The sequence below is a fragment of the Dermochelys coriacea genome, chromosome 5 (assembly GCF_009764565.3).
Source record: "Dermochelys coriacea isolate rDerCor1 chromosome 5, rDerCor1.pri.v4, whole genome shotgun sequence".
Taxonomy (NCBI): Eukaryota; Metazoa; Chordata; order Testudines; family Dermochelyidae; genus Dermochelys; species Dermochelys coriacea.
The window spans coordinates 89,622,826-89,647,574 of NC_050072.1; the positions used below are offsets into that span (position 1 = coordinate 89,622,826).

General features: G+C 40.3%; 1 protein-coding gene across 15 annotated transcripts in view; it reads left to right on the top strand.

Annotated features, from left to right (window-relative positions):
* The window catches only part of CDC14B (cell division cycle 14B), a 79,653-nt gene extending 59,665 nt beyond the window's left edge, over nucleotides 1-19,988 (top strand). For 5 of the 15 annotated variants that reach the window (XM_038401223.2, XM_043515187.1, XM_038401229.2 and 2 more), the window contains 3 exons: nucleotides 11,050-11,166; nucleotides 15,019-15,084; nucleotides 15,346-19,988. In XM_038401223.2, the coding sequence (XP_038257151.1) occupies nucleotides 11,050-11,166; nucleotides 15,019-15,084; nucleotides 15,346-15,385 (223 nt within the window). In that variant the 3' untranslated portion in view covers nucleotides 15,386-19,988. Of the gene's footprint in view, nucleotides 1-11,049; nucleotides 11,167-15,018; nucleotides 15,085-15,345 lie in introns of those variants that run through there. The other 10 variants (XM_038401226.2, XM_038401227.2, XM_043515192.1 and 7 more) reach the window with 4 other exon arrangements.
* The last annotated feature ends 4,761 nt before the right edge of the window (nucleotides 19,989-24,749 follow it).

The following is a 24,749-nucleotide window of genomic DNA, read 5'->3' on the forward strand; positions in this document are numbered from 1 at the left end:
AGAATAGGCACCCATTTAGTCACCTAAATAAATACCTGATTTTCAGAGGTTCTGAATTGAGATTAGTAGGAGCTACTAGAGTCTCTCAGTACTTTTGAAAACCAAGTCTTTTACTTAGGCATCTAAGTATAGATTTAAAAACTGGACTGTGAGCACCCATTCTTTTAAAACCTTGGTCTTCATTTTCCTATAGCATATAAGAAATCTCTACAAACTCTAGACGGTCCAGAGGAGAGATGCTCCTGTATGTGTCTTCCCAGTGAAGCTTGAAATTAAAATGTTTTCTTACCTTTGCTGATTTCCTGCCTTCATTTCATGTACATAAGAACAGCCATACTGGGTCAGACCAAAAGTCCATCTAGCCCAGTATCCTGTCTTCCAACAGTGGACAGTGCTAGGTGCTTCAGAGGGAATGAAAAGAACAGGAAATCATCAAGTGACCTATCCACTGTTGCCTATTCCCACATTAGCTTACTAGCATTTTAGGGGATTTTTAGAGTATTGACATACTAGTTGATTAAAAAAAAAAGTGTGAAGTTTGGATCTACCAGCCTTGCTGTTGTCCCATTTATGTCCAGTTTAACAATTCTTGGCTTGTTAAGGTGCTGTGTTCTAGCCGGAACAGAAGTAATGTCTTTGAATAATGAAGGTACTTCTGTTTAATATAGGGTGCCTTTTGAAAACCTGAGGTTCTGAGCAATGGAACAACAAAGTGAAGGTTCCATTACAGATTAATTATAAAGGGAGACCCCTTGCACTACAGTACAACTGCTGCTCAAATACAGTGTCCACAAGTCTAGAAGGATGTTGATAAATTGGTGATGGTTCAGAGAAGAGTCTTGAGAATGATTAAAGGATTGGAATGCATATCTTGTAGTGATAAGCTTAAGGAGCTCAATCTATTTAGCTTATCAAGAGAAGGTTAAGGGATGATTTGTTCACACTATTTAAGTACCTTTTTGGGGAACAGAAATTTGATAATAGGGGCACTCTTCAATATAGCAGACAAGTGTAACAAGAACCAGTGGTTGGAAGAGTTAAAGCTAGACAAATTCAGACTAGAAATAAGATGTAAACTTTTAAGTGAGAATAATTAACCATTGGACCAACTTACCCAGGGTTGTGGTGGATTCTCCAACGCTGGCAATTTTCAGATCAAGATTGGATGCTTTTCTAAAAGATATGCTCTAGTTCAACCAGAGCTATTGGACTTGAAGCAGGAGCTGATGCTGAGACGTCCTGTGTTATGTAGGAGGTCAGACTAATGTTCAGAAAGGTCTCTTCTGCCCTTAAAAATCCATGAATGTGTAAAATAATGGATGTGTATGTAACTGAGAGAATTGCACAGTTTCCTATAGTTAAGCTTTAGACCTAGAAGCAGGATTAAGTTTCTTATGGAAAGTCATCCTAACTTCATACTGTCATTGAAGAGCATATGTCCTTCAGATAAAATTCACAACCAACAGATGATCAAAATTGCTAATATATTTGCTTTAATGCTTTTTTCATATTTGCATATCTGTATTAACTGCACAAAACATAAAGTAGGTGTTAAGGTTACACAGTTAAAATATAAAAAACAGGGAATGCAAAAATTAAGATTCCTATAGTAATGTTAATTTGGCCACATTATGCATATTTAGTAATATGTTACATTTAGGTTCCTATCAAATTCACAGTCATGAAAAATGCTTTACGGATTGTGAAATCTAGTCTTTCATGTGCTTTTACCCTATAATACACAAATTTCATGGGGGAGACTAGTGTTTCTGAAATTGAGGCTCCTGGGAGTTGGCAGGGAGGGGGGGTGTTGCAAGGTTATTTTAGGGGCTTGTGGTATTGCCACCCTTACTTCTGCACTGCCTTCAGAGCTGGGTGGCCGGAGAGTGGCAGCTGTTGACTGAGGGCCCAAATCTCCAGACAGCAGCACAGACGTTAGGGTGACAATACCATACCATGCCATCCTTACTTTTGCGCTGTTGCTGGAGGCAGGTCTGCCTTCAGAGCTGGGCTCCCGGCCAGCAGCCACCACTCTTCCCAGCACTGCTACCCGCAGCAGCAGTGCAGAAGTAAGGGCAGCAATACCACAACCTCCCCTACAATAATCTTGCAACCTCCCTGCAACTCTTTTTTGGGTCAGGATCCCTACAATTACAATATGGTGAAATTTCAGATTTAAATAGCTGAAATCATGACATTTACAATTTTTAAAATCCTATAATTATGAAATTGGCCAAAATGGACAATGAATTTGGTAGGGCCCTAGTTATATTTCTGCTTTCCTAGCTAAGTGTGTACCTGAATTTCTGTATGTTTTACATTGTCCAGACCATAAAATATAAAGAACGTTCAGTGTGGCAAAGTTAACATTCAATGTGGGAACATTTACTCAGCTTCCTTAACTTAACCTTAGTGTTGCATTAGCCAATTAGTTTTTCTACTTATAGACTGACGTTGCTGGAGATGTTCTAATTTTATTTTTATTTAGGATGGGGAGATTGCTTTTATGCTGCTATAATGTTTTATTTAAGCCCTGCTAAGAGTAAAACAAGTTTCTCTCACTATTTCCTTTCTGTCGACACAAGCAAGACTAAATTCTGTTGTAACATGACTTGGCCATAGAAACATTTAAGAATGATTATTTTTGTGGGGTAGGCAGGGTCTATTGTTCCAGTTAAGCTTTGAAGTGATTAGTTTGGTGGAGAGGGAATGCCAGCATTCTTTACTGTTAGTATTGTTTGCTTGGAGACAACTTTCTTGCCAAACTGAATTAACAAAGTGTCAGCAGATCAGTTCATATTGTAATGATTGTACCAAAGCAATGAAAAGACACCATTTATATTTAATACGAAAGCTTAGAATTTACATAATGTTTAATAATGCAATATAAATTACAAAGAGACCTTACATTGTTTGGAATCTGCAGGTTTTTTTACTCACTTTTTTTTTTTTTTTACTCCAGAACTATCTGGGCCATTTTCTTCCATTACTTCGTGTATGGTTATGAGTTGTCATTGTGAATGTTTGCTTTGGTATTAATAGAGTAGTCCGTGTTAATTTCATTCCTCTCCTTTGTATGGTTCTCTGGGTAAAGTGGCTGCGTTCAACTTGGTGTGGTCTCCAGGCACCTGTCTGATTCCTAAATCAAAGTTTGGAGATAAAATATCTGCCCTGGAAATTTTTTTTTAAAGAACTGTATTAGAGTGCTAAGATGTTGCTAACTGACCAGCATTTCTGGTGCCAGCACAAGGGTCAGTCCCTGAGGCAGTGTGTAGATTTTGTGGCTTTCACTTTCCACTACACCCAAAGATTCAGAAAAGAGAGGATGCTGAAACATCCATCATCTGCTATCGATGGAGAAGGCTATGGGGCAAATATTCCTGCATCTGCAGAGGAATCATTCTGAGCATGGCATCTCAGTGAGATCTGGCGGTGGCTCCAAAGTAGGGGCAGACTGGATCTTTTACCTAACACCCCCCAAGAACGCAATGAAGGGTATGCACTTCCTCCATTATTTTTTTTAATATCCAGGGTGCTCATGAACACTAAATGACTCAAAGATTGAGTAACAGTAGTACCCATGATTTGTACCCATCAGTTCCTCTACTCAGATCTGTAAGACATCCAATTCTTCTTCTTTCTGAATGAGGAACTGAAATAGGGTCAGATTCTGTATCTGGATCATTCCCCAAAACCTTGATAGTTCATAGAGATTCAAGGCTGGCCATGCTGTCCTCAGGGCACCTTATTTCTTTCTGTAGTTCCTTGTTAGTATGGCTGCTGTAGAACTGAGCTGATAAGACTGCTTCTTGTAGCAACTGCCTCTGAACATGGAGTTGCTTTGCTCAGTTTGGAGTTGATGCATCTCCAACAACACTGCAGGATAGTTTTTCTTCCTTTGTCCCTTCCCAGGCATGAATTGCCAAAATGTGATACATGTTTTCATAGTTACAAATTCACGATGCGCAGGGAGTCGGTCTGATAGGCAGCTGGCCTAGTGGTCCAGCAGTGGTTCCATCATTCTTTCTGGCCTGATCATTCTAGAGGGGGCCCTGGCTGAGTCACCTGTAGAAGGCCTCAATCCCTCTTGAGGGCATCTTCCATTCCCCTTGGGTTCTATCACAGCACAGGTACAGGGGAAAGAGGTGGAGGGACCCAAGGCCCTAGAGGGGCATTACAATATCTGGACCACTCGCTGGTTCATCCCAAATTATACTCCCACTGATTTTCTTCCTACTAAGCTGTGGCTCCTTTGGGGCATGGTCACAAGCTCAGGTGTATCTGTTTGTCCCACTGACAGAGTAATGTTCCATTCGTCACAGTCTGTTGTGGGTTTCTAGCTCCCAAAGCGGGAGGAGAGAGAATCAGGATCCCTGCTCCCAGAGTAGCTTTAGGAATGCTGCAACTGCTGCTCTCACAGCTCCAGGCATCAGTCTGACTTTCCGCTGCAACCTGGTGGACTTGCCCCTGGGCCACCCAGGGTCCTTCTAAACTATCCCTCCAACTGGAGCATGCCCTGCAGCTGCTATGGGATGAAGCCTACCTCGCCCAATACAGCTCTGTGCCTTGCCCTGGTTTAGTGTGGGATTTGTTAAACACCATCACATCATAATAGAACAAATAGAAGGCATAATATACATAGGGGCAGCTCATTAATAATGTTTCAGTGAACAAACAGCAGTGGACTCATTTTACCACTTATTTACCTCTTCAGTATAGGAATTTTGCCAGAGTAGTTATGCATACAAAAAATACATATTTGATCCTTCAGTTACAGAATGTGGTGTTTTCCTTCAAATTAGTTAAGCAGAAAACTGACTGCTTTGGGCTTATCCACACAAAAAATTAATGTATTTGTTATAATCCTTAACCCCTTGTGTGCCCATTGTGGTAGGGAATGTCTTTCAAACTGTTTGTAAAACAGCCAGCACAGTGGGTCCAAAATCCCAAAATGGGCCTTTGGGCGCAATCGTAGTTTATTAATATAACTGTCATAGGAGGGCCCTGCTGCAGTACAGTTTTCCTCTGGTATGGTGAAAGCATGATTCTTTCTTGCATGTTAGACTTTATATGAATGAGAAAAAGTAGAATGATTAATTATCAGTTGTATAATGGCTGTAAAACGTGTATCTGTTGTATGGGTTCTTATGGTTTGTTTAGTTAGTGTTTAGGGTTTGAGAGTATAGTTCAGGGAAGTGTAGAGAAGAAGAGAGCTGCTTACCTAAATCACAGCAGGGGAAAGTGAGGATTGAGGGTTTAATTGTGTGCCTAGCACTAGCAAAGTAGTGAGCAATTCATAATTTTTGAAAATCTGTAACTAGAAATTCTTTGAATGATGGTCCCTATACATATTCCACTTGAGGTGCACAAGCATTCCATGCTCTGGAGATTGGAAGATTTTTTTGATAGCAGTGATTTTTTTTTTATTGCAGTGATAGCAGGGCCTGCATCTACGCCCCCATCCCCTGGTGCTCAGAACCAAGAGCATAAGGGATGAGGCGGGCCAACTGCCCTCCATTTTCTTTCTACTGCCCATGGTCTGAGATTGAACGCCTACAGCAGGGGTGAGCAAACTATTTGGCCCGAGGGCCACATCAGGGTTGCAAAACTGTATTGAGTGCTGGGTAGGGAAGACCACAAACAGCCTGGCCCCGGTCCCCTATCCGACCCCTCCCACTTCCCGCCCCCCTTGGAACCTCCAACCCCCCCTGCTCCTTGTCCCCTGACCGCCCCCTCCCAGGACCCCTGCCCCTAACCACCCCCTGGAACCCCATCCCCAATCCAAACCCCCCTGCTCCCTGTCACCTGACTGCCCCGACCCCTATCCACACCCCAGCCCCTTGACAGTCCCCCTGGGATCCCACCCCCTTATCCAGCTCCCCATCCCCTGATTGCCTCTCCAACTGCTATCCAACCCCCCCGTCCCTGATTGCCCCTCCAACTGCTATCCACACCCGTGCCTCCTGACAGGCTCCCTGGGACTCCCACTCCCAACCTTCCCTGTTCCCCGTTCCCTGACTGCCCCCCCAGGACTCTCTGCCCCCTTACCATGCTCCTCAGAGCAGCAGGAGCACACCGCCCGGCCAAAGCCAGCTGCGCTCCCTTGACTGCCCGGTAGGAGTGGTGGGCCAGAGTGCTGCCCACATGGGGCCGGGGGCGAGCCTCCCCGGCCGGGAGCTTAGGGCCGGGCAGGACGGTCCCGCGGGCCGGATATGGCCCGTAGGCCATAGTTTGCCCACCTCTGCCCTACAGTGTTTTCACCTTTTCTAGCATTCCTGCTTTAAATTAAAGTTTTTCTGTAGATGTACCTTTTTCTAGATAGCTAGTTTTAGTGATAGGGTTAGTAGGCATTTGGGGGCTCCCCCCCGGCCCTGTTTGAGGTACTTAGTATGCCCGAGATCCCTGTTTTCAAGTCCTGCATTGCCTGCCCTCAGTCCCTCCTGGTTAGTGACTTCCACAGTGCTTATTTGTATTCTTTGGGGAGTCCCACATCCCTTCCAAGTGCAATATTTGTCATTCCTTTCCTCTCCAAATCTGGCAATCTCAAGAGCTCTCGCACAGAAGATTTGTGACTGAATGCTTGATAACATCCCAGTCCTATCCTAGGGCATCGGTCCTGGAATCTCAGGACTCGTACTCCTTCAGCAAGCTTGAGACCAAGACAGAGACTCCACCTATGGTACTTAGAGACAAGATTAGCCCCATCAGAGGCTCCAGAAATCCTTTTGATGAGACCCTTGAGAGCTGTAAACCAGTTCTCTGGTCACGCGGCACCCAGGCTCCATTTGGTGGCTACTTAACCTGTTTCTTTCAGGTGTGGCATCAGAACATGTCAGACAGATGGTTCTAGAGATTATTAACACCAGCAAATGCTATACAATAGAATTTCTGTCAATCCCTATCTCAAAACCCCCTTTTCCATCCTTCTTCGTGGATTCCTCTCACAAGAGGACTCTTAGCTGGAGTTGGGAGTCTACCTCTTGACTATATGCTATAGAACTGGTCCATCCACAGCACAGGGGAAGGGCTGCTATTCAAGATACTTCCTCATACCCAAGAAGTAGGGAGTCTGGAGACCCATTCTGGATCTAAAACAACTGAATATCTTCATCTGCTGATCAAGATTCAGAATGGTCACCCTGGCCTCTCTAATCCCCTCTCTAAACAAAGACAGCTGATTTGCAACTCTAGATTTGAAGAATGCCTATTTCTACATAGACGTTCACCCAGCACACAGGAGGTTGCTTCGCTTTATGTTGAGCCTAGATCACTACCAGTACAGAAAGCTTTCCTTCCCTCTCTTGATCGCCCAAGGGTTTTCATGAAGGCACTATCTGTGGTGATACCATATCTGCATCACCAGGGCACCCCAGTATTTTCCTACCTCAACAACTGGCTGCTCATAAGTCAGTTATACTGGGAAGGAGGTACAGTTGGCGTCTCTATCCCTCCTTATCTTCCTTCAATCCTCATAGCTCTAAGGAAACCTAGAAATGTCCACTTTAGTTTCTGTGCAAAATATAGACTTTTACTGCAGCAATTTTTGGATTTGATAACAGCCAAAGCATACTTATCCCAGAACGGATTGCAAGCAAGCTCTGAGGGACCACATCGCCCAGCTATGGCTGAGCCCTCAGACAACAGTGCAGTCCTGCCTGGTCCTCCTAGGCCATATGGTGTCCTTTGTGATATCCTCCACAAGACTTCATCTGTGGAATCATCAGGTGTGGTTGCAAACGGTTTATGCTCTGAGTAGAGACAAGCTGGGCAAGCGAGTTTCAGTTCCTCAGAGTGTTTTCAAGGTCTTTGACCTGCTGGGAAAAGAGAGGCTGTGTGTGTAATGGTTACCTTTGTTCCCCCTCCACCCATGAAGAAATTAATTGCAGATGCCTTCCTATTGGGTTATGGAGCACATCTGGATGAACAGGTGGCTCTCGTTTCTTGGACTTGGCAAGATTCAAGCTTCACATGTGTCTCCTCCAATTGCAAGCAGTACTCAAAGCCTACAGAAGGCTTCTGCCTTTCATCCATGCCCTACATATTCAGTATGTTGGGCAATATGACTACAGTAGAGTACATGAACAAACATGAAGGAGAGCAGTCCACCACTCTTTGCATGAAGGTGATCAAGCTCTTGAATTGGTATATCTGACATCAGATCACTCTCTTGGCAGTGCACCTTCCAGGAGTAATGAACACTTTGGCAGACAGCCTCAGCAGGCAGTTCCAGAGACCAGGAGTGAAAATTTCACAGCTCAGTGATACAGAACATTTTCTGACAGTGGGGATTCCTGTTGTGGGTTGTCTTTTTGCACCCAGAAAACTAGAAATGCCCAGTCTAGTGTTCCCAAGCAGCTCAGGGTTACAATTCCTGAGAGGAGGCATTCCTAATAAAACGATCAGAGCCACTTATGTATGCTTTGCCACCCATTCCCCTCTTACCTCAACCTGGAGGAAAATCAAGCAGGAAAAAAACACTGGCTAATCTTTGTGGCACCCTGGTGGCTGAGGCAGTTTTGATTCACCAGCATCGTTCAGATGTCTTTCTGTCCAGCTGTTTCTGAACCAGCTGATTTAGAAGAAAGGCAAGACCACCCATCCAAATCCAGCATTCCTCAGTCTAAGCCTGGTATTTGGATGGATGATGAGCTTAGAGAGGTCAAGTTCAGAGTCAGAACAATCCATTCTCAATAATAGCAGGAAAGTCTCTCTGATGAAATGGAAGAAATTTTCTATCTGATGTCTGCATCTTCAGATACCTCCGAAGGGCTCGGAGATCCCTACCATTCTGAACTACTTCCTTTACATTAAAAATTTCTGATTTATTGCTCAGCTCACTGAAAGTGCATTTGGCAATGATTAAAGCCTTCCGTTCTGTAGTGGAAAACTGTTTTGGTCTTTATCCACTGTGAGGTTTTCAAAAGGCCTTGATAGAACCTTTCCTCCTAGTACTGAAACCTATGCCGATTTGAGTCTTCAGTCTCTCATTGTCTGCACTCATTAATCCTCCTTTTGAACCTGTAGTTTCCTGCTCCCTTCATCTGGCTTTTCTGACCAGTCACCTCCATCAGAAGAGTAGGTGACTTTGGATTCCTTATGGCAGACTCTCTCCTTACACAGTCTTCCAGAAGTATAACGTTTCTTTGACGTTACACCCTAAATTCATTCCAGATGTTTCCTCCAAATTCCACTTTAAATTAGGTCATATATCTACCTGTTTTCTACCCAAAACCTCACACCACTAGAAAAGACTGGAAGCTCCATTCTTTGGATGTCTGTTGAGCCTTGGCTTTCTACCTGCAAGACACAATCCTTCAGGAAATCTCTGAGACTGTTTGTTTGTTTCCTTCATTGAATAGATGAAAGGGGAAGTAATTTCCTCACAGACACTTTACAAATGGATTTCAGGTTGCATCCTGCTTTGCTGTGAGTTAATGGTGACACCTCCCCCACAAAGTAAGAGAGCCCACTTGACCAGAACCCAGGCTATCTTAGTAGCTTTTCTTAAGGATGTTTCCTTTCTGTAGAGCAGCAACATGTGGCTGTGTGTGTATCTTTTTGCGAGACATTATGCCCTGGTAAAAGCTTTTTCAGCAGATACGTCTTGCAATCTGTAGTACATCAGGGTCCTCACACCCTCCTCCTCAATGAGTAGTGCTTTTGAGTCCTCTCAATTGACCTATTCATAGGGACCATCACTCGAAGAAGAAATTCATATTACTTACCTTACAGTAACTGGAATTATTTAAGATGTGTGGTTCCTATATGTATTCCAGTACCTGTCGTCCTTCCCCTCTATTTCAAATCCTTTCCTAAAGTGATTTCTGGTGGTGTAGGAGCTGGAGAGGTGGCCTGTCCACACTGACCCCTTAAGCCTTGTGTTCAGACACAGACCAATGGACACTACTAATGAAAAATCTTCTGGTCTCGGGCACATCCAGTGCATGTGCACCTCAAGTGGACTACATATAGGGACCACACAAAGAACTCAAGTTATTGTAAGGTAAAGTGATGAGAATGTGTCTCATGTGTAACAATGAACTATTTCACTTCATGGACAAATTTGACTTACTATAGTTTCAGAATCTAGTTGGTTCTGTGAAGGCAGAGTTCAAATTGAGTTGGAAATGCCTTGCTAAAATGATTTAATTGATGTAATGAGAGGAGAGTCCCTCCTACCCTTCTGTTATATTATCATTATTATATATTAACTGAGAATCCAAAAGTGTGCTAGGTGCCATCTGGAGTAATATTTTTTTTTTAAGTCTGTCCCATAGTCTAAGCAGAAACATGGTGGGATGTGGGAAGGCAAAATAAAAGAGATAGGGAGAATGGGGGATTGCAAAGGGTACAAGTGACTTGATTTTTAAAGAGTGTTTTGTGCCTGTTGCTGCCAATGGCTCTATTGGGAGATGCTGGGTGGTCAGCATTTTTGAAAAACATGCCACAAGTGTGGTGTGGTCACTCCGTGTTTTCTAACAGCAAAATATGAGCATTGTCAACTAAAAACCGTCCGTGGTCAATGGTAACCAAGCTTTTTACAGACTGTGTTCCAAATGAATATGTTACGGGTTGGAGATTTGGACTCTGATCTTCAGGAGCTGTTGAAAGTTGTGATTCCTTTTGCATCAGTCGAGATGATGTTTGTGGGAAAATGATGTTTGTTTCTCTGTCAGGCTCTTCATGTTGCTCTTTTTTTCAGTACAAAACACTTAAAATATCAGTTTTTTGTTCACTTCATTTCTACCTTCTCCCTTCCTCCTGAAAAGGTAACAATGCTAAAAGAAAAGCACCTCACTTATTTTATATTCAATAAGATTGTCAAAGTAAGCATAAACTAGTAATACTGCAAGAATTTAACTTAATTACTAACAAAGCATTACCAGAGGAAGTTGTATACCTGAGTCTGCAAAAAACCCTTATTCAAGAATTATTTGTGGGATATATATACTGATGTATCTGTACTTTGTGCTACAATATTATATCCTCATCAGTTTTTTTCTGGAAAACTTTCAGGTTATATAATTTTCTTTTTCCTACTCTTTTCAGAGTAATTCTACAGTCCAGTGTTCAGAAAAGTAAAACGTCTGAACCTAGCATTTCTGGCAGTGCAGACATTAATAAAAGAACTACCAGGTCTGCTGCAAGAAAAAGCAGTTTAAAAAGGTGAGAGTTACTCTTTTGAGCTGGCATGTCCATTACTGTTGATGGACTTTGTCTGAGGGAATATTAGCCTCCTAGTGACAAGGAATTAATTAGAATATTTTTAAATGTATCCTGTAATGAGACTGTCTGAAGCTTTGAATCTCTTGTGTTATACGTTTGAGTGAATTCTGGAAACTGGGAGACTTGTATTGTGGTTATGATGTATGATTTAAGGATTACTGAATTTAGGAGTTTGCTGACTTAATAGTTCCCATCACAATATCTACAGGTATTATGAAGAAACCTCTCCAGAAACAAAGGTCTGTAGATGGTCTGCTCTACAAGCTCATGGGGAATTAAAAAAGTGGATGGTTTAGAACAAGAGTATGAGTGCCTTCTTGTGTGTAAGCACATGGGTACAAAGTATATTTACTTCTGGTAGCTACCACACGAGTTCTTGTGTCCATCCATGTCTAAAGCCAGTATGCAGACCTAGATCCTCCCAAGTTGTGCTGGAAATGAGCATGAGGTTCTAGCTTAGATCTGTAGGTTACACAACCATTAATTAGGGGAATTTAAAGCCATCGGTATGTTTTTTTTTTTTCTAGTGCTGTCCATTTTCACATTCACAGATATCAGTACACTGTGGAAGAGAGATACCAAATGTATATTTATCTTTTTTGGGAGTGAAACTGCCAAGAGGGCTTGCAACTTTCAGTTTGAAAACCAAAAGATCTAAGCAAATTTAAATCCAAATCACATATAACCTGTGGCTTATGTCATACAGCAGTTTCAAATCGTTTTTGATTCTTGAAAGTGACAATTTTTTGTCTTGTGCTTGTTGTGAATATCTTTTAATTCATCTATCAATAAATGCTGAAGAGCCTTGTTTTGTTGAGAGGAGTGAATCATTAGACTTGCAACTAGGTTTATGAATTGGTGTTTATATGCCATAAATACAAACTTAGTATGTGATATTGTTCCATAGAATTTCCTTTTCTCTTCTCTCCCTTCTGCCCTCATCCTTAAAGGGATATGGGAACTATTTTTAAAATAAAAATAATCCTCTGATGGTTGGTAAAAGATGGAAACACTGTATCAAATAACCTGCAGGACACTTCTAATGTAACATTGAGAGAATTTTCAGGGTATCATATACCATTTGATTCATATTAACAAATAGCTAAAAGCTAAAAACAACTTTTTTTTAACCTTACCTTAAATGACAGTTTTATGAAACACTATTTTTAGTTTTTGTATAATTGTTTGGTTTGATTAGGTCTCCTTGACTGCATTGTTTTTATAGTACTGAATTCTGTCCATGCTGACCTCTTTGGTTCTGGCTACTTCTTATATTCTTCATGCCTCTTCTGTTTTTGAGCCTCTTAGCTCTGTAGCTATTTGTCCGTTCGGTGACATACCTCTTATGAGTAGATCCTCCCTCCTAGAGAACAGCAGGCATTCCCCACTTCTTTTTTTTCGTTTGTCACAATGAAAAAGACCTTCTGATAAATTATTATATGAAGAAGTGCTGCCACTTTGGAGATATCTTTTACAAACCTGGCATGATGCCTCCTGACTCTGAGGAAAGACTTTTGCTCTTACAGATGAGGGATTCCTCAGTTCGTAAGAGCGCTAACTTCGTAGAGGATTTGTAATTTGGCTTTCTGACACTGCTTCTGAAACTTCTGCCCCAGATTTTTCACTTTAAACTGTATCAGATCATTTTTCTGATACTTAATGTTGAGACCATACTGCTTCAATCAATTGATGACCAGATCCTGCCATTCAAGATATTTCAAAGCAAAATAGTGCCGTCCAATAGTGTCACAATTCTGGAGCTCTTAGACATTTTTCCATCAAAAAAGGTTGCTTGGTTGCAGTTCATATACGCATCATGTGATTAAATGTATGCCCTCTCATGGGCATTATAAAGAATATCCTCCCTACAATATAGGTGTGTTTTTATTTACCTGTAGTCTCTGGAGAAATCTTATATGGCGCTTGATATTACAGAATGAGATGGCTTTTGCAGCTCTCCATTTGGTAAAGGATATGCACATCAAAATGGGTGACATCATGGAGCTTCCATTAGTGTATTCAAAACAAAACAAAAACTGGTTTTCCCATCCTTTTTGCCTGAAGTTTATTGAACTTTGTCTTAGGAAAAAAAAGTGGGTCACCCAAACTGACTGCATTATTCCCATTAAAGCCTAATAAATGGAGAGTAGAGGAGAACAATTCTGACTTCTGTTAATACTGTAGTATTGCTGTTAATCTAACTTAGCATGTCTTTTGTGACACACTATTATTTAATCTACGTAAACTTTTATCATCCAATATAAACCCTTTGATTCTTTGGGCATCACTGCCTAGCCAGTATTCTTTTATTTGGTGTCTGTATATTTTAATAGTCTTTCCTATATGGCCACTGTTTTCATTTTTTTCATTGAATCTCATTTTATATATAGGTATTGCACTGATTTCTTCAGCTTCAACAGTTTTGCTGTAGTTGAATCACAGTCTATGATCAAAAATTCATTCTTAACATTATATCCTCAGATTTGAGTCCTTCCTCATCCTTCAGATTGTGAAGAAATTGTTAAGTAGTTGGTCCAGAATGACTCATCTCCCAGAAAACATTTTATAATTACAATATTTACTTCAAGTTTTCTGATGAAATTTATGAAGCTATCTCATGATTGTTCAATCAAGCCAATATGTACAATATTCGTGCCTTTTCCTTCAGGTTACACTATATATCTACCAGTGTCAATGCCAGGTTGTCCAGAAGGAGAGGGGGTATTAGTACATTAATATGGCACTTTGTTTGAAGTGTGGATGGGAGAATGTAATGGGACTTCATGGGATTCATGTAACAGCCTAGGGTCATGATCTGCTCTGTGACCTTAGGTTAACTGACTTGGTCAATTGGCACCTCACTTTCCCCATCACTGTTGTATATTGGTCCATAAGTGATAGATCAGAGTTCACATTTTACAGTGTGCATTTATCAGATCATTTTATGGTGAAATTTTATCCTCTTCTCTCTCTCTTCCTTCCAAAATGCAGACACTCCTTAAATTCTTATTGCTAATCTGTTTAATTGGACCATTTACAGTAGAGGCAACATTTAATAATTATCCCATCTTGAAACAAAAAAACTGAAATAATCCTAATACTGAGCACTTAAACTGCTTTTCCTCTATTGAACTCAAAGTGCTTTACAGAGGTGGATACAGCATGTGTTAGTATCCCCACTTTACAGAAGACACACAGCAAGGCAGTGACTGAGCCAGGAAAAGGATCCTCGTCTCCCACCCCTCCCCCCCACCTTGTGACCTATCCAGTAGATGCTTGAGAAATTCCAACACCCACTGCATGAAGTAAAGAAACTAACGGAACCCTCTTCCCTTCAAAATGGATAGAAATTAAGCTATTGTCCCACTCATTACACTGTTAGCGTTCCATGTATTTAACAAGTTCTTGAGCGCCTTTGTTAGCAATTTAGAAGAGAGGAAATAGTGTGCGTATTGTGAGGATTTGGGTGGTTCAATGGAATTGGACTATAGAAATCATTATGCCAAGGAATAATTGTGGCCCTGTTGGCAGAAAAGGGGAAACGTATGCAACAATTAATTTATAGGTCTCTTAGCTTTTTTTCTCACCAGAGAAGCGTGTCATAAAAACTAACAGAGGAGTACCCTTAACCCAGTATGCTTTCACCATTGAAGGGAGCCATTAAGCAACATTCTCCTCCTGTGTTGCGATGGAAATGGCATGCAGCACACCAGAGCTTTATCAGTTTGTGATCTAATTCTATCTTTAAAAAAATTAATATTTCTTTTCCATTCTTTTCTACTTTTCCCACAGTCTGATACCTCAGAAGGAGAAAAGGAAAAGGAATGCTTTACAGCAAATGCGCTTAATGAAATTATGGTACTTTGAATCCTCTGCTTTTTCTTTACAAAGGCTTTTTTCCTACTATTTGTAATCAGAACAGTAGTCTGTGCTTTCTTTACAGTTGATAAAGTATTCTCTATAAAAGTATCCAGTCTTTAAAATTTTTCTTTGTAGTGTTATGCTTAACTTAGTTTACACTGGCAGAAATGTTTGAAAGATTTTTGCGCTTGCTTTGTTTTTTGAATTTCAAATCGGATGTTTTTTTATTCGTCATAAATCTGTGTTTTATCATTTCAGTGGTCACTCCATACCAAGGACCAGGACAGTGCTGCGTTAAGTAAAAAGAAGTGACTGAAGAGGATGCTGAAGGGGGAAAAAAGGAATATTGCTATGGAACTTGATTTCTTTGAAAGGAAAGACATTTTCACTGCAAAATGCAGCTAAGATTTAGCAGAAAAACTCCTCCTAATTCGTAAAAGAAAACGATCTGTTCAAGAAGCTTGACAAACAGTTCAGCTTTCTAATTCTAAATATGTTCTCAAATGTTTAAAAAAAAAACCTTGTAAATTTAGACTCAGGTGTAAATATCTAAACTCTCTATTATAAAGAGGGTTTACTCGTGGGTATGATGCATGTGTGTAATTGTGATGGCAATCACTTAGCTGCTGGCCACCATAAGATGTGAAGATGTGGTGGGAGCTTTTAAATATTCACTTTACTGTTGTCTATCAAGCTGGTCTCAGTCTCCAATACAGAGCAAAGCTTGGGAAGGCAAGATTTTATTCTCATAACATTGTACTTTCCTGTTGATTTGGATAGCCTTCCTTATTTTGTATGGATTTTTTTATGAAGCTGTAATGTTAAATACCTAAACTAATTACTGTACACCAAAGAGTGCTTTATTTCAAAGGGTTTTTTTAAACAATTTAAGTAAAAGCTGTTAACTGTTTTATTAGTAATAGCTTTTAGTTGCTCAAAAACATTGATTTTCGTACCAGAGTTTATAATTTTAAAGCAGCACCATCAACTTAGATTGCACTGCTAGCTGAAAACTTTTTACCTACTTGTGCTACAGGTAATACCTAAGGTTCTCAATCCTAAAGTTTATGCATCAGACCATGCTTTATGGTCATTGTCATGGTTTCTCTTGCTTAATCATTTCCTTCCATACTTGGGGGCAGGAGTGGGGAAGAGGGGCACTTCAAAAAAAAAAATGAGTTGTGATAGTAAAACCACTGAAATTGGCAGTGAGGAACAGATGTAGTCAGTCATTCTTTTAAAAATAGTTATTTCAAGGTTTCAGTGCTCCTTTAAACATCCAGGTACTTTTGGTTTAAAAAAAAAAAAAAACCCAACCTTAGATACCTAATTATCTGTTAAATGTGATTGTAATTTTTTAAAGGTGACCCAGGATTTGAAATTTTATTTATTTCCTTTTCAGTATCCTCTTCTAAATCAGAAAAGTTTTTCTTCGATTTATCCTATTATATTTGAACAGCTTATTTTCCCCCTAGTATCTTTGTTTGCCAGCATTACATTTCACATGTGCACACATCTTAGAATAGATCTGCTACTGCATAGCCAACAGTAAAAAGAGGTTTGTTTTCATGAGTCCTGTATGAATACATTCTGGGGAGGAAGGTTGAAATGTTACTCAACAGACTTTTTTGTCTTGAAGGAAGATCTACTTTGTTGCAGTGGGCGGGAATGTTCCTACTAAATTTAAACAGTGCTAGGCAAGGTTCAACACCTAGGTCTAATTTACATCCCCTGTTAAAGCATTAAAAAATCGTAATGGTAATTGAAAGGTGTTGCCTAGATAGTGTAAGTAACAATATGTTGACTTGACTAGCTTTTGATGTTAAAGGCAGAAGAGTATTAGTCCAGGATATGCTTACTTATTAAGTTAACGGAAGCAGTTCCCAAGTTGTTCTGACACTTTTAATTATACAAACTTGAATGTAAAGAATATAGAAGAAAAGGTTCTTCCAGAATAGAATCAAAACCTTGAACAGGTATTTAATATCCTTTTTTATATATATATAAGAAGAAACCCCTTTGAGTCCTCTGACTTTGCTCCTTTGCTTTGTACAGCTTAGGGACGCTTGTCTCCAGGGAAATAGAAATCTTTGTGTTTGTATTGCCTTTCAAAACAATTGGGAGTGAGGGGCTGAGCCACATCATTCTGGGGACAAGAGCCTTTCTAACTTTGTGAGGGGAGGAGGGACAAAATGAGTCCTTGGGTTTTTTAAAAATTCCCTCTCTGCTAATACAGCCCCTTTTTGTTTTGTTTTTTTATTTGGGGATAGAGGAGCACTCTTTACTCTGATCAAGAATGAGAGTCCCTGTGGTGCTAGACTGGTGTGTCCAACTTCCACCAGTGACCTTGAAGAGAGAACGTGCAGTTCATGATGAATTGAAAATGTGCTCCCTGAACCATCCGTATGGATTTTTTTAAAAAAAACCAAAGTGTGGGTGTGTCATCCCAGGCCCTGTGGTGGTTGCCTCCCCCATACCTCTCACTTCTGCAGCTGCAGCTCTTGGGTCAGCCTGGAATGCTCTGAGCACCTGCTTGCTGTGTTGCAGAGGAGAGTGTAGCTCTGGCTGCTCAACAGCCTTACTTCCTTGCTGAGCTCTTGGAGCCAAGGAGAGTAGGATAGGAAGTTAACTGACTCTGCCTCAATGCAGGGGAGCACCTAGTAAAGGGTGACTCCCCTCTGCCCTATCCTTTCCAGCAGCTGCCCAGGGCAGCCTAAGAGAGGGGGGAGATAAAGACAGAGAGACAACACTCAATTAAAACTCATGATTCTCTATCCCAATCCTGATCAGAGCCAGCCTGGCAGTTGCTCTTAACTTGTGCCAGCTAACAGTCCCAATGGGACTGTCTGCCTGTCGAGGATAGCCCAAGCATAACACACCCCGCTCTCACCCTTCCCAGCTCCCCCTCTTGGGCACTTCTGCCCTGCTAAAGTGGCTCCAGGCACTCCAGGTGGGTAGAATTCCCAGCAGGGACATTGTGAGGGATTCCGCTCCTTTTATTACCTGAGTGATTTTTCCCCCCTATTTGTAACAAATTTATTAGGCTCATCTTCATTATTAATATACAAAACAGAATGGTATTGATCCAGTGTGTGCATGGTCAAGAGACTGATGGTTTGTGAAAATGGTTAGAGGAATTTACTTGTGCATCCAACAACCAAGACTTATAATGCAAGGCAAGAGATTTTGCCTCCAATGTAACAACTGGCGCTCCTTGACCTTTTTCAAAAATAAAATGTTTGCCTCTACAGCTGAAAGGATTGGACATCACAGTGCTAGGTGCTGTACAAGTAACTATTTTTTTAAAATGTCCTGATCCTGGGAAGTCACAGTTACATTTTTTACAAGCCTAAACAGCTGAATGAGGGGAAGGTAGGGTGGTTGGGAGGATTAGTTTAATAAAATACAAGAAGGCTTTTGGACAGTAAGTAGTAGTTTTAACGTCCCAGCTGCCTACCCAGTTCTTTGCTTTTTAGGTATTTTCATCTTGCGTATACATTTGTGTTTTTACCTCAGCACTAGAGTGAAACGGAGGAGATGTCTGTTGTTGGCAAATATTGAACTGATTTGTTCAGTTAAAGTCTGCCTCAAAATAATTTAATGGGTATAAGTTGCTTATACATATGCACAGGTTGAGTTCGTACTGTCCACTGAACCTGAAAAGAATCAGACTAGGGTTTTTGTTTTTTTAAGAATCACCCCAACATGCAAAGTTTTTTAACAAACTTTGAAATTACATTTTTAAAAACCAGATGAACTTTTTGACTTTCAATTTTGTATAATTGTTTTAAACATCAAGTACTGATTTTAATTGAAAAACAAAGCCCGTCACAAATGTCTATTACATATAGTGAAAGTCTCTAAACAAAGTTTCACAGTTTTGTTAGGTATAAAGATTCTGGGCTACCATTTTTCTCCTCTATACATCTTACAGTTGTGGAGAAACACACAAATACTACTGCCATTCTTCACTTGAATATTCAAATCAGCATTGCTGTTTAGTGACCAGCATTACCTCCTCATATCCTATGTAATTTTAACATTTAGCTTGTACTTTCAATCTGACATTTTGCCTTGTATTTGCACCATATGTACCAAAGTTGTCTACATGCAATTCTGAAAGCAAGGGGAGAAAGCACTTCTTTTCTAAAGACTTGTGAAAGCGTGCCAAACGGAATGTACATGTAAAACACAGCTGGAGACCTTGAACTTGTGTGTGCTGAGAAGCTAGTTATCCCTGCCGATGCATTTATAATTCTGGGTGGGTGGCCTATAATTTTTTTCCCATCTGCCCTTTTATACTGAGATATATAGTGAAAATCCTACTTAAAATATATAGTAACTATTTGGGTATTTCGGGTCAAGTTGCTGCTTTTCAGCAAAGTGTCAGTAATTTATATTAAAGTTACTCCCAGATCTTGACCTGTTGTTCCGACTGTAAATAGGAAAGTGCTGCAGATGTGCCGCTGTTTTTAAAGACTGGACAAAAACTATTAAGCTAGGATTTGTATCAAATGTGACGCACATTCTAAGTGGAAGAAAAAACAATTTATGTTCATCAGATTGTTCTGCAGTTTTATATTACTGGTTTGCAGACTTTCATTTGTCTTGTGTACAGAGTCTGGAAAGTTCTTTAAAACTTACTGAATAATCAATACTGCTCATCCTGATTTTTTTTAAATTGTATATTTCTAATCATATTTTTTTAAATCAGATTGAATGACAGAATGGGAGTTTTATTTTGCTGAAAGTATTTTTAAGATAAAGCTTCATAATGTCTTGTAAACTTAGTTTGATATGCATTTGTCATTTGGAAATCTTGCATATTATAACTTGTTTTATACAAAATATTGAATAGTAATTGTAAATATGAATTGTGTACAAATAAAACTATTAACCTGATGTTTGTTGTTCCCAACAACCTCGACAATCCGATTAGTCAGAGTCTGCATTGGTGTGGGTGGCTTCCAACACTAGATCAACAAATGGTAACGTTTTTGTGACTATTCACTGAAGTGCATAAAATATTAATCATGCCTACCTGACCAACAAAATCAAAGTGCAAAATTGTAAGGGATAACTTTTCATTTACTAAAATAATTCCTAATTCTCATGAGTGATTCTTGCCTTGTTAAATATGTTTACTCTGTGAAGACACTTGTATATAGCAAGATTAGAGGAGTGAAATTCAAGAAGCCAGGCTTTTTATTTTTTGACTCTGCTACTGACTTTGCTTTGAGCAAATCACTTGACCTTCTTGTGCATCTTTCCCCACCTGTAAAGTGGGGATAGTACCTACCTTTGTATAGTGCCGCAAGATGGAAGAATAAAAGATAAAAATATCAAGTGAAAAGTATATAGTATCAAGTTTTATTGAAATGTTCATAATATAATAAACAAAATGTTGCAAAAAAGGGTCCAAAAAAGGGCAAACTTAAACTGAAAACTTAAAAATTTCACACTCTAAAATTCTGTATAAACTCAACAATGGCCAAGCTGGGCTAGCCTAAAGTCAATCTTTGCCACTGGTGGTTGCCTCTGTCAAACAACAAAAACACACGACTCAGCTAATCTGCAAACTTTTAAAACTCTTAACACACAGCCTCATCCTTCTTCCCAAAAGCATAAATAAACCTTCCTCCTGTCCGGTATGTTTCCCATGCATATATCATCATCCTGTTGGTCTTGTACAGCAAAATGCTAATCTTCACTTCTCACCCTTTTCTATTTTGAAATTGGTTAAAGATAATTATACTCTTATAAATAAAGGTTTTTCATGACCTGAATAAGCTGCATGCTGGAGAATTAACGAGTGTCACGGTCACTGTTCCCTCTAAGCTGTGCACATGCGCGCACACACAGATCTTAAGCCCCATGCACACGGCAAAACAGTGCGCGCACAAAAATTTGCACAGAAGCCATTTTTTGCGCACCCAGCCTGTCAAAAATTAGAGGGAACATTGCTCACTTAATAGATATCATTGTGTGTAATTGTTCTGAGCCTGCGTGTCAATCAGTGACGGCTTATCATTGCAAAGACCAACAGTCAGCAGAAACCCTTTTTAAAAAAAAAAAAAAAAAATTATACATAGTCCAGATCTCCAGGGAGGAAATGAAAATGACTGGCATCGCAAGGGAGAATGTGATGTCCTATCAAAACAATTTACTCTCTGTTAAGAGTTTGGCACTATGCTATGTTTTAAAAAAGCAGGGGGGTTATCTCAGGCCCAATGGGATAAAATGTTAATGAAACCGGTGCTCACTTTAGAACACTAAGTATGGGTTTGGGGTTTTGTCAAGTTGTTGCTGGCTTACTTCCACTGTAACCATGACAATTTTTTTTTTAACCTGAAGATACAGGAAAAAGGAAACAGTTAATGCATTTGAAACAAAATATTAAGTAAGGCTTTCATATTAACAATACCCTTTATTCCCTTCAGCTGTGAAGAGTTAATAAGAAAAATCCGTTTGACAGTCTTAAAGTTGGTATTAATTGTACTTTTTGGGGGGAAAGTAGTGAGATGAAATGGCCTAGAGTTACTGTTGAGATCCGGTTTTCTTTCCTTGAAGACAAACCAAGAAACACAAGAGAACAGAAAAGATTTAGGAAAAAAATGCAGCTCCTGCCTTTAGCATTGACTGTATCTTGCTGCTGGAGAGAGGTGGACACAGCCCACTCTTAACCCCTGCAGTCAGTCAAATTTATATCAGCACTGAACTGTTTATGGCATAGGTTTTAGTTGCCTCTCTGGTCAAACTACCAGTAGTGTCACTCAATGAGGTAAGAGAGAGAGGAAAGAAGAAACTAAGTGGGGAAGGAAAAGGATGCACAAGGGAGGTAGTGGCAACACATCTCACATTCTAGATGTTCAGGAGTCCGCCAAGGAAGAGGGTGATAGCACTGATTCCCTCTCTTTGATAGAGTAAGGCCAGCATGCATTTCAGGGTCAGGATGATGAGGGGCTAGTGGTGGTGGTATGTTCCCCAGGAGGTGGCAGATGCAATAAGGAAACTTGCTCCTTTCAGTCTAGCTGTTCCCCTGTCCCCCCCTCAAACAATATCCAAGAAGGGGTGACAACATCATTTACCCATCAATCGTAAACATTTCCTCCCATTTCTACAATCTTTTAGCTCTTTGACACCCCAGCAGCACTCCAGTCAGCTGGTGACTTCACCAGCAGCCTTGAATATTCTTTATCACCAGGTCTTTGAACCTAAACAATCCAGTTTGTAGCAGTATATTTGCCTCTGACATTTTTCTAACTTTTAAGAACAGTTGTGTTTCAGGCTGAGTTGGATTTCTGTTACTTTGGTCATATGAGAGTAGAGGCATCTGCACCATCACAGTCACCTCTGGAATTAAAGATTTTGTTTTGCCTATAGTTTCTATTTGCCAAAACTGCGAAGTCTCCACACTTGACAGTCTGTGCAGGAAATGGAACAGAATAAAATAGCAAAGGTGGTGTGGATTATCTTTCAGAGGCATTGGGAAACCTGTGGTCTTGAAAGAAAGGTGTTTTCCTGATTCCATATGGTGAGTCTTTTATCCTGAAGCATGAGGATGGAGAAGACATTTTTTCTCTAGTAGATGTAGGTGGAAGGTATCTGCCTCAATCATATCCCCCATACTGGTACATTCCACAGATTAACTGCACATGCTAGAAAGTTTGTTTTTAAATGACCAATTTGTCCCTTGGTTTTGTTTTTTTCTTTCCTGAGTCACCTAGCGTTGGATGCTGTCAGACAAAGGATGCTGTGCTACCTGGACTATTCAATTTAGCAGTTTTTATGCAGATTGTGAAAAGATGACAGTGGTTGCTTAAGAAAACATGTCAAAACCAGAAGCCTTGTGTTAATACCCTTCACCTGTTATATAGCTGAGGCTACAGTTACTGGAATTTAAATGAAAGGAAAACAGTGAAAGGAATTAACTACCATATATGTTTGTAGGGTAGTGGGGAAGTTGGGTGCTTTTTCTCCACCCTTATGGCAACACTTACCATTCTACTTTGTCACTGTGACAGGATTCTGGTAACTATTGAAAAGCTTCAGCTACTGCACGAAGTTTTCCTGTAGGGTGAATGTTCCATTATATGAATAATTTAGGATTGTTGCTGGGATGGTCTTCCTGCTCAATGGAAACTTGTCCTTGAAAATAAACTTCTACTCCCTCCACTGGTAGACACGCAAAGGGAAAAGGAACAGAAGATGTGCAGGACTAGCTGTTATTTTTTTCATGGCTATGACTGCCATATTAAAAAGCATTTGTCATGTCAGGGAAAAGCACCTTGGTCATACAGCTCAATCCAACCTAAGGCTTCTGAAGAGCTGGTAAATGAGATTCTTGTAAATTGTCACTCCAGTTCCTACTCAGAAGGACCTACCAGACATGCAAAGCATGAGGTGTACACACTGAAATGCAGGCCAGAGGTCTCATTTTAATTAACTAGTACTGTCTGTTGTGGGGCACAGCTGCCCAACACCACCTGCTAATTCCATGCCACAGTTTCCACCTCCCCAGGGTTTTGTCATGCCTGGCATTCACATTGTTCAGGCCTCAAGCTGGGTCACACTGAGTTTAATCTCCTTTTGGGGTTAAGACATTCACACAAAAGTCCCAAGGAAACAAAAGGTTGTTCTGAGTCTTTCATTTTAAAATGCATCAGAAGCGAGTTCCATGCTATCTCTACAAGTTGTACTTAAAACAAGGTTCCAATTGTGTGTTTGTCACAGAACACATTCACTAAAGCAAAACTACTATTTCTAAAGCTAACCATACCATGCTTGTCCAGCTCCTATTCATACGAAAGGAATCAATTCTTTTGAGGAAAAATTGTTTTCAGCATCACACAACCATGCTATTTGTAAAATAGGTTCTTCCTGTCTGTGAATATAAACTATGACTCTTTTTCTCCATCCCTTTACCCTCAATGTATCTGTGACACTCTACTAAGTTTAGATAATGTTCTGGGGGGAGGGAAATGGCAGGTGATTAGAAAGCTATGGAACAAGCTTTCCTGCTACAACATGCATCAGAACATTCAAGATTTGTCTTAAAATACAAGTCTAAATACAATGCTCTATACAGAATTCTATGTAGATTAGGCAGTCAGATCAGATCAAACTGTAGTAAGGCTGAAGCACCATCTCTGTGGATTTTACACACAAGCTTCTATGGTCTACAACAATTGCAATCAACTGTTTTCCAATCACTTGCAGTTTTGGAAAAGGCAAATTACATTGCCATTTAACAGCTAATCTCCCTTTCTGCTGCTCAGGCTGAAAGTGCAATGCTGGATTCCTTATCTTGCTCATAGAGACAGGATCCATCCTCTGGTTCTTTAGCCTGCAATACTTCCCTAACCAAGGGGAAGTCTTGGTTTGTAAAAGCATGGCCTTGGAAAGCCCAGAAGGGTGGGAGTGTCTGTCTTGACCAGACCACAGAAAGCTAAATGAACCACCTATTTATTACAGCAGCAGCTATGGGGAAAACAAACTGGAGGAAGAGAGAAGCTCTAGACTAAATGAACAAATCCTGGGTGGTGGTTTCTCTTCTACTCCATACAGACTCAAACCACCCTTCCCATCATGCACTACTGAAAAGTACTCAAATAGCATTAAGTGCAGACACTAACATATACCTGTCAGCTGCAGTTCATTCT